This window comes from Myotis brandtii, unplaced genomic scaffold, assembly GCF_000412655.1.
Source record: "Myotis brandtii unplaced genomic scaffold, ASM41265v1 scaffold1145, whole genome shotgun sequence".
Taxonomy (NCBI): domain Eukaryota; kingdom Metazoa; phylum Chordata; class Mammalia; order Chiroptera; family Vespertilionidae; genus Myotis; species Myotis brandtii.
In genome coordinates, this window is record NW_005353947.1 from 959,477 (window position 1) to 975,658 (window position 16,182).

General features: G+C 39.0%; 1 protein-coding gene across 1 annotated transcript; it reads right to left on the reverse strand.

Annotated features, from left to right (window-relative positions):
* Positions 1-3,756: 3,756 nt before the first annotated feature.
* LOC102263750 (ATP-dependent RNA helicase DDX1-like) lies at positions 3,757-6,047 on the reverse strand. The gene is given in 3 exon segments (XM_014548438.1): positions 3,757-4,140; positions 4,143-4,587; positions 4,795-6,047. Coding segments are annotated over 3 exon segments (1,830 nt in total). The 5' UTR covers positions 5,998-6,047; the 3' UTR covers positions 3,757-3,958.
* Between the last annotated feature and the right edge of the window lie 10,135 nt (positions 6,048-16,182).

Consider the following 16,182-nt stretch of genomic DNA (forward strand, 5'->3'; position numbering starts at 1 on the left):
TGACTTAACATTTTTAAGTCCAATCAAAATCTCTCTCCTATACTACAGGCTTCCTATTGTACATTCCTATTGAGTTTTCATAGTTCTTAGACACTATAATAAAATAGAATATTCTTTCTGTAGCCTGAAACTTGTTCTGTTTTCGGTGCTCACAGTCACAATAAAAGACAGAATGTTCTATAAAAGTAAAAATCATAGGCCTTATTTTAATTATTCTTTTCACTTTATCCTTATCATGTCCCAAAGATCTAGCACCTATATTTTATATCCATTCATTTAACTAAATCTCCACTCTTATCCCAATGATTGTCATGTTTCTCATACACTACTGAAAATAATCTTCAACTTGGTCTTCATACAAGCATTCTTGCCTCCCTCTTGTTCCTTTTATGCACACCATGTATAATGACACTTAACTAATTCTGACCACATATATTTACATTTATAAAATAAATAAAACTATTTTATTCTATAGCCTATAAATGTGGCTCTCTCACCAGAAATCTTTATCTGACTTATGGATAGACTGAGCTAGATGATCAGTTTCTGATTTTACTCTTTATTTAAATTAGAAAAGCCTAACTCACAATTATGGGCTATTGGTATTGGCAGCAAGTATTTCATGGCTTTTTCAGATTGATTGGGATATTAAGACAAATGAGGGCCCAGAAATTATGGAGACATGTCTCAATAAAAACTATTATCAGTGCATCATTGGATGCAAAGTTGACAAGCACATTGCACTCAGCAGCTGGAACGTTGGATATTTGAACTTGTGAGAGAATAGATCCCAATTCTAGTCTCTGGTTTCATTTGGCTCTGAAAAATATTCTACATGTTCTATTAAAGCATTAAATGTAGGTTTTAACTATGCTTAATGATATGTCATCGGTTTCTTTCTTCAATGAATTGAAGAAGATCTTTAGATTTTGGGGAAAAAAGCCAAATTCTTGGCAATCCGTTTGTAAGCCATTTGCACTTGATACATTCTGATAGGTTACATTCCATAGTATTACAAGTACTAGTAATGATGCCTTGTCCATGAAATAAATCATAACTTTAGGCTGTTCAAGATACTGAATATATTGTTCTTCTTGTGTGAAGGCAAAATCTTATTTCATCTTTCCCTTATAAAAAAAAAACACCTCATATATGCATAGTTTTCCTCAAGAGCACGGAAAAAGTGTTATTTTTTGACCATTTCTGACACGGCATGCAAAAAAATTCACGCAAAGTCCATGATTTGACCAGTTTCACAATTTTCACTGGCTTAGCTTCAAGATGTCATAATGGTGTTCTGTGATTACCACAGTTTGTAGAATAACATTCACACGACACTTCTTTGTTTTCATAACAAACTGTGACCTGCTACACACAGAGCTGGTGCCCCTTCAGGGATAATACTCCTAGTGCATCTTTTCTAGTCTTAATATTGGGTTACTAAATTATCATTGACTAAGTGAGAATTTAAATTTTTCTTTTGTAGCATTGAATTTCAGTAATAAATAAAAGGAAATGTGATCTAGCGTTTCTTCTAGATGCAGGTAGCTGATTCATACTTTAAGTCTTTGAGCATATTTAAATGAGCTATTTTATAGTTCTTACTGGGTAATTTCATCTTCTCAGTTCATTTTGAGCCAGTTTTTATTGATTTTATTTCTTCTCTAACTTATGATTCACATTTTCCTGTTGTTTCCCATGTCTACTATTTTTATTGAATGGTATACATTGTAACTTTTAATTGTTAATTGTTTAGGTGTTTTATTTCTTTTAAGAAGTGTTGAAATCTATTTGTAGATAAATATGATCCTTTCAAGCCCTGTTCTTAAAAATTGCAACAGGTCTAGAGTGACTTTACTAAGGTTAACTCTTCTGGATCTCTGCTAGATATTCTGGGTTTTCAAGGTGGTCTCTTCACTCTAGGTCAGGGGTCCTCAAACTACGGCCCACGGGCCACATGCAAATACAAATATTGTATTTGTTCCCATTTTGTTTTTTTACTTCAAAATAAGATATGTGCAGTGTGCATAGGAATTTGTTCATAGTTTTTTTAAAACTATAGTCCAGCCCTCCAACGGTCTGAGGGACAGTGAACTGGCCCCCTGTTTAAAAAGTTTGAGGACCCCTGCTCTAGGTAGTAGGAATTGAAATGTCTTTGGGAGCTTTGTAAGCTCTGGAACATGGTCAGCTTATATCTATTTCCCCAGTGGGATTTTTTTTTCTGGGAGCACAATTACCCTAAAGCAGTGGTTCTCAACCTTGGCTGCACATTGGAATCACCTGGGAATCTTTTTAAAATCCTGATTTCTGGGCCTCATCCTCCAGAAAATCTGTTTCTTTGTTACTAATGTTGTGGCCCCACCCCATAACAAAGAAAGAATTTCTGGAAAATGAGGGCCAGAAATCAGGATTTTAAAAAGATTCCCAGCTGATTCTAATGTGCAGCTAAGGTTGAGAACCACTGCCCTAGAGGTTTTTTTGTTTTTGTTTTTGTTTTTGCTTGGCTCCTTAAAAAGTTTCATGTCAAACATGCTCAGTATAGCATTCATCAAAATACTTTTGCAGTCTCGTTCTTGCATAGCTCCTTATTCTCTAGTATTTCTCACAATTCTAGCTGCCTCAGTTTCCTTGAGCAACAATATCTGTTACCTCAATTCAACAAGGCCTCTAAGTATTTCTTGGGTTCCACTTCTGTGTAACAGGCTAGAAATTGCCTCCAGATAGAAATTTATGGACTCAACTTGTCTATTTCCTTTCTCTCAGGGCTCAAACTCCTGTGCTGTCTTTTACTCAAGTTTTGAAAACAATTATTTCATATACTTTGCCCACTTTTCTAGTAATTTATAGATGGAGGGCAATTCTCATACCAGTTATTCTGTCATGAAAGACACCTATAGCTGATTTAAACAACTTTCTTTAGTGTTAATTGTATCTCATTGTGCCTACTTCTCATGATGAGTATGATATTGAAAGAAACTCATGTATTCTTTGTGTCTGATTTAATTTAAGTAACACATTTATCTTTATCCTTCTAGATCAGCGCTTCTCAACCTGTGGGTTGCAACCACTTTGGGGGTCGAACGACCCTTTCACAGGGGTCGCCTAAGACCATCGGAAAACACATATAATTACATATTGTTTTTGTGATTAATCACTATGCTTTAATTATGTTCAATTTGTAACAATGAAATTGGGGGTCACCACAACATGAGGAACTGTATTAAAGGGTCGTGGCATTAGGAAGGTTGAGAACCACTGTTCTAGATAAATTTATGTCAAACCTGGTTGGGAAAATATTGCTTTACCAATGAGGTCACTGTATTTTGTTTGAAAATAATAAAAAAATATTATCTGTAGCTTTAGGCTACAGGATAGCTAAATTTGTAACAGTGCATCTATAACTAGGTGAAAATTCACACCAATTGAATAAAATCTAACTTTTTGGATATTCCTTTTCATTGTTTTCTAATTCCAGTTTTCCTTTTGGATGTTTTAGTAAACCCATCACGTTTGCATATTCATGTTTTCTTTCTTGAATTCACAGATATATATTCTCACTGGAGTCTTATTTTCTAGTTATGTTTGAAATGTTATTCTGAATCGTACTATTTATATTACCATTTTCATTGCTACTTTTACATTGTAGTTCACTCTTTACAGCCATTGATCCTTTGTGTGTGTGTGTGTGTGTGTGTGTGTGTGTGTGTGTGTGTGTGTGTGATTTGGGGATATATATATATTTTTTAATTATTATAATTAGAGTCATCACATTTATTACTTTCATTAGGTTGCCATTACATGAAGAATTCCTATGACTAATGTTCCATGTTTCTTGACATGCAAGAGTTAGCATTAATAGCTTAAGTGACTATAAACGCTGCTGCCTGGAAGCAGTACAGCCGTTTTAGAGTTTTAGGACGACAGCCGCATCACTCAAGTCTTACTCGGGGTGTTAGAATCAGAAGGTTCTGAACAGCTGGTTAGGAAGGTAGCCAAGGTGCAGAAAAGACGTCTGCGCCTCCTTTTCAAGGGCAGCCAACTCGTGAACCGTAGGTGCCAAAACATCCACATGGCCTTTATAGTTTCCACCTGCATCACACACAGAGCACAAAGCAATGTAAATGACCTGCCCTTTATATCTTCAACCTGAGAAATGGTACAGTTCAGGTGTTCTTCTGCCTCAGAGAGCAACTGCATCTCATTGTACCATATGGTGCAGCCGCCATCCTCCTTGAGCCTGGTGTTGTAACACCCCTTTCCACGGCTGCTACACACATGGTACCAGACCTTCTCTTTTTCTGTTACCACCAGGGAAATGGCCAGGCCCATCCTCTCAGCTCTGCCGACGTGGCCGATCCGGTGGACATAGTTCTGCTTCTCGTCAGGCAGGGTGACATTAATGACATAAGGAACACCATGGATATCAATTCCTCTGGCAGCCACATCTGTGCAAATCAAGAATCTTACGTCTCCTTTCTTAAATCTTTCCAAGTTCTGCTTTCTGTCATGAGGCTTTCTGTCGCCATGCAGACAAACACAGGAGAACTGGTGTCCCTTCTTATCAGGCCCTAGTGGAAGGCAGATTAAGAGTTAACTTTGGAAAACACTAGCCTCAGATTATGTAAAAAAAAACAATGGAAGTCAGGCTATAATGGTACCATATAATTCTATGGAATCTATGTCACAAACCAGGGTTAACACAATTAGGCAAAGTGCCACTAAAACAAACTCCCTGGCATTAAATTTGATTTTGCTTTGAAGGACATTTTAAGCCACCTTCCCTATCTGCATCACCTGCAGCCTTTTTCCATCGGAGGTGATCTGAGGGATCTGATTGTGCATCCTATTTATAAAATCCGAGTAGCCTTGAGAGAGAAGCCCGTTGGCTTCGTCCAGGACAAGGAACCTAACTTGGGACAAGTTCAGCTTCCCAGTGGACACCAGGTCATCCAGTCTCCCCGGAGTGCCAACGACTATATCCACCCCATTATCTAAAACAGAGAGCTGATCCCGGGCTGCAACACCTCCAATGATCAGAAGCTCCCTTAATTTAGGATTATCAACATATTTCTTAAACTGCTTGATGTTCAGAGTTTGTTCAGCTAACTTTCGGGAGGGTTCAACGATGAGAGCTTTGGGCGCGTTGGGGAGGAACTTGGTCTGTGCCACCTGCGCATTACCTGTGTGCTGTGATTTGACAACTCAGCTGTCCGGTGCCTTGGACAGACCTACAAAACCATCTTTTGGTGGAAACTTAAATTCTTCTTCACCAAAGTTGAATTTTAGTTCAGCATTCTTCAAAACACAGGCAGGAAAGAGGGCTTGGTTCTTCATATGTGGTGGTATTTCAAATGCCAAACCAAGGTCTTTTCCATTTTTGGAGAATTTGACGTGTCCTTTATCTATATGTAGGTAACACCCAATGGTATCATGCATAGTGAATTCCTCTCCATAGTTATCGAACTGTTTTTTATGGGATTTCTTTCCTGTTCCACCAAAGCCAAATCCAAACTTGTCAGTACCTAAGTCTAAAGATGCCTGCATGGAAGACCACCTGACTCTGCACAGCCCCTGGTCATGACAGGACACTTCGTAGTAGTGTTTCCCTTTCGTGAGTCCTTTAGTAGCTCTACACCCATGCCGCTCCTTCACTTCTCGGCTTTGACAGCGAAGACCATCGGACCCAATTGCAAAAGCACATCCTCTGTCATATGGGTTCATTTGCCATTTGTTGAGCACTGAAGCACCAGTTTTAATTGTTGTTTTCCCCTTTTTGCCTTCCTGTTGGTCTTTCAGAGTTTCATAAACTATCTGGATAACTGGAATGCTGAAAGCACCAGTTTTTCCACTTCCTGTTTCTGCAGCCATAAGCACATCACCGCCTCCCAGGATCAGTGGGATGGATTCTGCCTGGATATCAGTTGGGAGAAGCCAAACCATCTCTTCCACAGTGTGCGCGATTTCAGGCATAACACCCATCTCGGAGAAGGCCGCCATCTTCGAGCGTCCTCCGCGGCCCGGCCCGCGCCCCCTCCCTCCGCACCGCCACGCTGATTTGGGGATATATTTTAATGGATTATTTACAAGGAGAAGGCATGTATGGTGAACATTTAAAATAATATTAAAATGACATTTCTATTTACTTAAATCTTAAAAATAATCTATGCTGATAGATATGAGCAAGTAATTCCCTTGTTAGAAATATGAGTTGGAAGGGCTTATGGGATGCTGATGATAATGTGTATATTAATATGGACACCAGATAAATGGGTACGTTTACTTAGTAAAAATTCATTGAACTGTTTTATTGTTTTAGATTTTTTTATTAAGTTATTACGTATGTGTCCTTATCCCCACGTTACCCCCTACCCCCCCCACTCATGCCCTCACCCCCCAAAAAAAAACCATGTCCTTTGGTTAGGCCTATATGCTTGCATATAAGTCCTTTGGTTGATTTCTCCCCCTTACCCCCACCCTCCCCTACCTTCCCTCAGGTCCAATCGATGCCTCTGTCTCTGGATCTGTCATTGAACTGTTTTAATATGTTTAGCATTTGTCCTTTTATTGTGTGTATGTTATAGATTGCAAACTGTTTTGTTAATGACATGCAAGTTGAATGAGATTCAATGGAATCTTACAGTACATATGAAAACTTTAAGAATCTGATAATGAAATTTGAATGAGAATTTCTGTGAAATTAATCTTACTTTTAAATTTTATTTCATTTATTTTTCTTTTAAAACCAACAAACCACTTGTGGAACTGTTAATACATACACAAGACCACCAATATTTCATGGACCCAACATTGAATAATTCTGATTTAGAAAATGGGATTCAGATACTTTGCTTCCTGCTGATTATGCCTACTGCAGCAATAAGACTTGAAGTATCTAAAGTAATTAACCACATTACTTAACCAAGAGAATGTCTCTTTTTTCAGGACTTATTCTGTGTTATATTCCAATTAAATTTTCTAGCAGATATTAATTATGCAGATATCTTTTTTTTATAATTAAATTGAGAGTTAAACAATTTAATTTTTTCTATATTATTTTAAAATAATATAATAATCTGGTTATATTTTAAGAGATAAATAATAAAAAAGACCTTATGAAAGAAAACATCTACTTTAACTGACGCTTTATACCTCCAATCCTATTTTCATCCATGCATTTACCAAATGTATTAACCACCTAATATGTATCATATATTTTTCTAGGCACAGGGGAAACAGGCAGATATATTATATCATTATTTCATGATTTATCAACTTTAATACTGTCTACTGACACCAAGAGATAAAAGATAAGATTATAGCTCACTTACACTACCCTGGCCTTGCATAAACAATTTGGGAGTTTCAGAGTTGAAGGAGATTTTAGAGTTTCCACAATGCTGAGAGAGATTTCAGTGAAAACACTGCAGAAGAAAAAATTAATGAATTTGATTATATAACAATAGACACTTTTAAAAACAAAATACATCAAGAAAAAAAATAGAGCCTGGCCAGCGTGGCTCCATGGTTGAGTGTTGACCTATGAACCAGGAGGTCATAGTTCGATTCCTGAGTTGTGGGCTCAATCCCCAGAGTGGGGCATGCAGGATGCAGCTGATCAATGATTTTCTCTCATCATTGATGTTTCTATCTGCCCCTCTCACTTCATCATTGATTCTATCTGCCCCTCTCACTTCCTCTCTGAAATTAATAAAAATATATTTATTAAGAAAAAGAAATGGAAAAAATCTCACATCATCAATGACCCATGAGACAACAAAAAGTAGCCTAACACATGTAAAATTGACATTCCAGAATAAAATAATAGAGGATTTGAAAAATTAAGGCTGAAATATTTCAAAATTTGATAAAAAGTATAATCCCAGAGACCTACCTAGTAAGCTCAATAAAACCAAAGCAAGAGGACGTAGAAAACAGGCCAAAGCACGTCAGAATAAAAATGTTGCAAACCAGTGATAAAGGTAAAACCCTTAAAAATCACCAGCGGAAAAAAGATGCATTAGATATAGCACAATAAACATAAAAATGATTGTGAACTTGTCCTCCAAATCAATGCAAACTAGATACATTAGAGTGACATTTTAAAGTACTAAAAACATAAAATCCTCTCAACCTATAATTCTTTACTCAGTGAAAAATATCTTCCAAAAATGAAAACAAAATAGACTTTTTCAGGAAAAAGAAACACTGAGGCAATTCATCTCCTTCAGACTAGCACTATAAAAAAATATTGAAAGTATTCTGTAGACAAGAGGAAAATCATGCCAGATGAAAATATGGATCCATACAAAGGAATACAAAGCACTGAAAATGTTAAATATGTGGGTAAACAATTTTTATTTTTTCAAATTTGTTTAAAAAATATTTGAGAACAGGATGGCAGACTAGGAGGTCTCCCACTCATAACTCCCCATAGCAACAACAATTAGGCAGACATACACAGACAAAAGTGACTTTTGGGGAGTTTTAGGATTCAGGTAAGAGCTTGTGAAACCCTGCTGGAGGTCAGGATCAAGCAGGACAATTTAGAGAAGGCAGGCCCATGTTCAGGTACCAATTGTAGTCTCAGCTTCAGACCCCAAAATTGCCCCATCCCTTGTGCATTCAGGTACAGACCCTTTTGGCCTTGGTCCTGCCAATAACACCATCTGCCTAGGGACTCCCAAAATATTGTGAGATTTACCACCAGGAACTCAACCAGGTTGGCACAGTAAATAGCAGAGAAAAATGCCCTGTGCTTCTGGCAGGTGGAAGTGGGAAGGAACCATTTTGGAATACACTAACACTCTGTTATTCTTACAAAGGCTTTGCCCTCAGAACAATGTGGTTAAACAGAACCCAGCCCGCCTGGTTATTATCAGAGCCTAAATGTCCCAGGGAAAGGAAAATAACCAATTCCGGCCCATTCTAGCCAGTCTCTCCCACCTAAGGAGGGAGAAAAGTTGAGGAACTCATGGAAAGTTCATCATCAAGAGCATAGACTCACTAAAAGGCTAAGAAGGAACCATAGGAATATGGAACACCTCCTTTCACCTCATGATTTCCAAGCCCTTGCATATCAAAGTGCATTTCTTCCTCACATATGAAGGATATTTGTAAGGGTAAAATTCTAAAATCTGAGAATATGTATTAACTACTGTAGATTGGATATCTTATAACAATCTGATTTACTTCATTTTAAAATTACCTCTAATTTTCATTTAGAAGCTTATCAGATTTTGTTTTTATCCATGAAATTCCCAAATGTCACCAAGAGTGCCATGGTAATTGTTATTGTTGTTAATTCTGCATAGAGAATAAATGTATGCCTCTCCCAGTAAGGAATGCAAATGCACCAAGATGGTCTAGCCATCAGCTCTAAGCAATGGTCTAGTCAAGAGAGATAGCACAGGGCGTCTAGCATCAGGCATCCAGTATTGAACTATGGGACTGAGTTTTACCAGCTCCAGTCCTGGAGGGATTGAGTGAGGGCAAAGAGGAAACCTAATCTATAACCCTAAATAAATGTAAGATTGGAGTAGTTCAATGAAATAGGTGGACACAGTGAGCAAGAGGGGAGTTTATTAGAGGGAATGGGGGGATGGAGCCACAACTAGGGAAGGTTAGGACTCAGCCTCCGCTGTCCTTAGGGTTGAATTTTATACACAAAAACCACAAGGGGCAGAGGCTGAGGGATGTAAGTGTTCTAGTCTGATTAGATGGAGTTCGTTGTCCTTCAGACCGATTAGTGCTGGCCACTGAGGCTGTGGGCTATAAGTTGAGGCTGTGGGCTGTAAGTGGCCCTTGTTATTGTTGGCCTGCGGTCTCGCCCTCTGGTGTGACTGCCCCCTATTGTGCTGGTGACCACAGGCTGTTCCAAGAAATGAGGATGGGGCCACTTTCTTGTTCAGGTCTTTCTAGTCCACCTGAGCCAAATGTCCTCTGCTGGCCTGTCAATAAACCCTGTGAGGCCAGTGGGAAAGGAAAAACGTCAGAAATATATAAACAGGGATATAGAACATGGATCCAATTACTAAAACTGTAATATAAGACAACAGTGTGATGACGAGGTAGTCCCCGACATCCACCATCAGTAAAAAGGAAAGTGCCCTTTTAAGAATATAAATGTACCAAGAGGGTCCAGCCATAATCAGGCATTAATGTTGAGTCAACCTGAGAAATAAGGCTAATACAATCCCATTTCCTGCAGTTACTGAGGTTCAGATTTAATTAGTAGGTTTAATTAGAAGATAATTTCTATGTTTTTTCCCTTTATCCAAAATATATATGATTTAAGGTCATGTAAGTCAAGATCTCCACATGCACTTCAGTTTGAGCCTCCTCATTTTCCCACCAATAAAAGCTAAAGAAGTGATTAAAAAAAAAAAACAACAACAAAAACCTAAGCTGTGGGGGAAATTTGCCTCCACCTCAATCAACTCTTATGGGTAGACAAAATGGGACTGATCTCAGAGAGTCAGGGCATGTAAAAATAAAATTAGCACACAGTGGGTCAGGGCAGAGATCACTAACTTATCTTAAGGTGAATCTAACCCCCTGGCTCTTATTCTTGACTGAAAATAATTAACACATATACAAAGGGAATTAGGCTTCCCCCCAATTTTAGAAAAGAGATTATCTCTGACACTGAGGCTGAAGATCAGACACTGGACTCTAGTGAATTCACTAAAGCTATGCCTCTCAGTAGGGCTTCTCTTGGCAACACCAAAATACCAGGTTGTGCTTTCCATGAAAATTCACACACACACACACCTTCCTAAAACCCCTACTTGACACAAGAGCAGTATATTTAACCAACAATGGCTCATAAATTCATAAATGTTAGTCTTTTTAATGTTTTTCTTTATTTTAGAGAGGAAGGGAGAGGAATAGATAGAAACATCAATTGGCTGCCTCCTGCACGCCTCTACAGGGGATCGAACCCACAACCCAGGCATGCACTGACAGGGAATCAAACCGGTGACCTCTTGGCTTATGGGCTGACACTCAACCACTGAGCCACATTGGCCAGGCACAGATGTTAGCTCCAAACTCACCCTTTGGACTGTTGTTTGCCAAGGCTGACATCTACAACTCTCTTAATAAAATGAGTTTAGTGAAGATATTGTTAAGCGCCCATTAGAATCATTGTCTGAAGTTTGTAGCTCATAGTTTTTCTTTAATTAAACTATGCCTGCTCCATTCAGCTATTTAAATTACACAGAATGTGATGTTCTGTCAATGCTCTTAAGGATAATGTAAAAATTCACTCACTCATTTCCATCTTTCACTCAACATTTTGGCTCTGTTAGCACAATGAGATGCAGGAAAATTAGGTTCCTTTCTTGTTGCTTCCTTAGCAATGTGAAGAGCTCAAGGCATGCAACGTATGAATAGAAAATAAACTATAAAAGAGTTACTGTGTAAACATCCAGAGTCCTTACCTCTTGTCACCCATCATGTTTTAGAAATTCAGAGTTTTCTTGAAAAGGTTCAAGTGCTTCTACAAACCCTTCATTGAAAGCTAGCACTCATCTCTGAGAAGAATACACCTAAAATCAACAGAAGAGTGTATTCACTGAAGCTTTTGTCTGAAATAGCAGGCACTCAGCTTGCCTTCCCAGGTCCTTGTTACACTTCAGAGCCCCAAAGACAGTGACCTAGCAAACTGGAGAAAGGCTAGTGGGAAAAGTTGAAATCCAGTCCATGGCTTGGCTCAGTGGATAGAGCATCGGCCTGTGGACTGAAGGTTCCCAGGTTCAATTCCAGTCAAGGGCACATGCCAGGGTTGCAAGCATATAGGCCTAACCAATGGACACGGACAACAGGGGGGTGAGGACATGAGCAGGGGGTGGGGGTAACGTGGGGATAAGGACACATATGTAATATCTTAATCAATAAATATATATATATACACTAATAAAAGACAAAGATGCTAATTGACCGTACCTTCACTATGCCCATCAGCCAATCAGAAGAGTATGCAAATTAACCCAACAAAGATGGCCATTAATTTTCATACTGCAGGCAGGGCAGGACAGCTCCATCTGCCGCCTGCCCCACTGCCATCCGGCCCTCCCTTGTGCGACCCGGGTGGCCGGGAGGGACAGCAGCAGAGAAGGGAGGAAGCCAAGCGGCGGAGACGGGAGGGAGTGAGGCAGGCTTCGCTCTCTTCTCCACTGCTTTGTTCCGGCCTCAGGAAGCCCTATTCTTGCAGGAATAGGCCTGAGGAAGCCCTATTCTTGCAGGAATCTTCCTGCAACGGGCCTCTAGTATATATATAAAATAAAACAAGTAATTAAGGTAAGAAAAAGATCTTGCACCAACAAGCCCTAGAGAAGCCACAGCCTTCACAATGAAGTGAAATAATTTGTCAATGTGTTAAATTTGAGAGCAGCTAACTAAGCTTGAGCACAGGTATAGTGATTATAATTTTTGTTAAGCTCTCTCTACAAATCAACATAACAGATGTTCATGATTTTACCTTTTTTTTTTTTTAATCATTCCCCTTTCTGTCTTATCCTCTCCCCCTCTTCCTTCGTGTTTCCTGTCCATGACTTTCTGGATTTCCATCTTCTCTATGAGTCAGCCTCATCAGTGACCAGAGGCACCAGAACTAATTTAGTCTGTTTGGAGGTAATCAAACTAAAGTAGTCACTGATCCTTCTTTGAAGTTCTGCATGGCCCTCAGCACACCTGATTTGTATGACTAAATGCTCTGTGGCAGTGGTTCTCAACCTTCTGGCCCTTTAAATACAGTTTCTCATGTTGTGACCCAACCATAAAATTATTTTTGTTGCTACTTCATAACTGTAATGTTGCTATTGTTATGAATCGTAATGTAAATATCTGATATGCAGGATGTTCTTAGGCGACCCCTGTGAAAGGGTCGTTCGACCGCCAAAGGGTCGCGACCCTCAGGTTGAGAACCGCTGCTCTGTGGGAAAACATTGAGGAAGTCTTCACTGGATACTCTAGAAATGCTCGAGTGCTCCATGTCCTGAGACTGGATCCTCTTTGGGGTCTATTGTCAAATGGGAACCATGAATCCTTGATTTCTGAGCTGCTGCCCATGCTGGACAAAGATCTTAGTGGATATCCTGGTGCAAGAGCCTGAGATTCCAAGTCAGGATTGCTGAGTTTTCTTATTCCTGGTTCTGTCACCATATCCCTGAAGGTAACTTTATACAAACCTCTTCCCCCTGGGTCTTAGTTTTCTCAATTTCTCTGAATTAAGGAAATTGACAGGGAAGGAAAGTAAGTTACAACTTCCTCAACAACCACCACTTACTGGAAGTTATTGCTTGGGTCACCATGTTCAGAAGTAGTCTGAGTGTCCTGATTCAATGTTGTCACCATAGTCCATTCTAATTGCATTATATCACAATGACTAATTACAGTGGTTAAGAGCACCAGATCTGGAATCAAAGATTTCTGTACCCACTTACCAACTGTGTAACCATAAGCAGGTTACTTAACTTCTCTAAGCCTCTCTTTCCTCACCTGTAAAATGAGGAAAATAATATCACCTACCTTCTAGAGTTGCTATAATGAATACATTAGATAATTCATATAAAGCTCATAGCATAATACCTTACAGTTCATAAGCCCAAGGCAATTATCTGCATGACCTTCAGTTCACGTACAAGCCCATATAAATACAGGTAGGGCAAAACTATGTTTACAGTTGTGAGTATGCGAAACACAGAGCTTATTCTTGTATTATTTTTTATTAGTTATTGTATTATTTTCCATAAAAAAATGACTGTAAGCCTACTTTTGCCCCACCAGTATATATCAGAGAATCTGCTATGGGGAGAGAATTGGGGAGTGGTGTTTTATCAGTTGCCATCTCTAGATCAAATGCTTCTTAAGGTGTTTTCCAGCTCTCTAGTTATGTTTCTGTGAATACAAAAACAGCACAGATTGAAGCTTAGTCAACTTTGCAGCACTTGTGATGGAATCTGTAGTAGGCATAAGTGGATGTTGACAGCTTTTCTTGATTGGCTGTTTCAGTTCAGTTTGTCATCCAGCTTTTGGAATTCTTTTACTTAGGCATGTCTCCACACTCAGGAAACAATTAGAGCCAGGAGATAAAAAACAGACAATTTATGTTGAACTTGTAGATTATCTCTGTACCAAACTGATTTATATCAATTGATTTATAATTAAACTGATTATATATTACTAGAGGCCCAATGCATGAAATTTGTGCACTGGAGGGAGGGCCTCAGCCTGGCCTGCACCCTCTCACAGTACAGGATCCTTCACTTCTTACCACCTGCCTTCTCACTGCTCCTTACTGCTCGGCTCCCTGCTCCTTAGCACTGCCGTGGAGGCGGGAGAGGCTCCCGCCACTGTCGCTGCACTCTCCAGCAGTAAGCCTGGCTTCTGGCTGAGTGGTGCTCCCTCTGTGGAGTGCACTGACCACCAGGAGCAGGTTCTGCATTGAATGTCTGCCCTCTGGTGGTCAGTGCACATCATAGCGACCAGTCATTCTGGTCATTCTGCCATAATGGTCACTTAGGCTTTTATTATATAGATTATCTAATGCATCCAGTATTTTTGTGGTTTGGGAGCACTTCCAATTCAAACAATTCTGACTCTACCTCTTCTATAAATTTTAGGAAAATCAATCATTTGATACATTTTTGGAATGCCTATATACTCAGGCATTGTCATGGCCACTAAAGATTCAAAATCATATAAGACATGGCTCTTGTAGCTAAAGAGCACATGATCTGAAAGGCAAGTTCTAGTGGAATTCTTAAGTTTTTCCTGCTCTGATTCCATACATTTAACATACTAGTTCTTTGTCCTCTGTGGTAGGTATTCCAGCACTCAACTGTATACCCATTTCCCCTTTCCTTTGTCCTAGTAGACACACAGACAACTGCATCTTCACATTCCCTTGCAGGTAGGTGGGAACATGTGATTAAGTCTAGCTAGTGAAATATAAGTGGAAACGATTATGTGTCACTTCCTCTCCAAGGCAGTTAAAATTAGGTGAAATTTTCCAAGCTTTATCTCTCCCTGACATTGGTGCTCTGGAAGCCCCAGAAAAAAATGGTAGCATTACAACGTGGACCTTCCATTAAGCTGTAAACCTACCATACCTCCCCTGTCTCACTGCCCATTTGTGTGGAACTTGTAGAGTAAACAAAATATAAGCCCTTACTACTAAATCACTGAGATTTTTAACACTGTTACTGCAGCATAGTGCAGACTGCACTTACATTTCTTATTTTAAATAAAGGCTTCCAACCATAGAGAGAGCATACTCTAACCTATGCATATTAACTTCCTTCTTTTCTTTTTTTCCTTTTTTAAAATACATTTTTATAGATTTTAGAGAGGAAGGGAGAGGGAGAGAGAGAGAGAGAGAAACATCAATGATGAGAGAGAATCATTGATCGGCTGCCTCCTGCATGCCCCACACTGGGAGATCAAGCCTGCAATCCAGGCACATGCCCTGACCAGGAATCGAACCGTGACTTCCTGGTTCATAGGTTGATTCTCAACCACTGAGCCATGCTGGCCAGGCTCCTTCTTTTCTTTTGACCAAATATTTGAAGTTGAAGAATATTAAAAACACCATTTATACAATATGAGGCACAGGCTAAAACACCAAGAAAATTTCGGTCCTATCACTAAATTTGTCTCTGTCCTGCCTATATGTTATATACAGTAGTGTTTTTATATAATTGTTCAGCTTATCTGCTAAAGCTAGTAAATTGTGTGAATTATTTTGGTATATTCAATACTAAAGAGGGAACATTTTGTGTCATGATAAATAAATCCAGTTCATCAAATCTTTTCCAAAGAGAACATGCTATTTTTACTTAATTTTAGAGTTGAGAAATACCTGTGTTTACAATAGAGGGCTTGATTATGAGAAGTGGACTTGAGAATATAACACAATGTCACAAGTCTCCAGATCACAATCAAATACAAGGTCATTTCCTCTGTAGCATATTGTTATGTGTGTTAGTATAAGCCAGTGATTTTTCAACCAGTGTATCTCAAGAATTTAAAAATATGCAATACCTTACTATTTAGTCAGGGGCACTGACCTCTTTTCCCTTAAGTTGTCAAATAAAAAAAAAATGAGAATAGCCAAGGCAACAATAGCCACCCAGTGTGAATGAATCAAAATTATATCTATTTTTGTCAGGCAAAAAATAT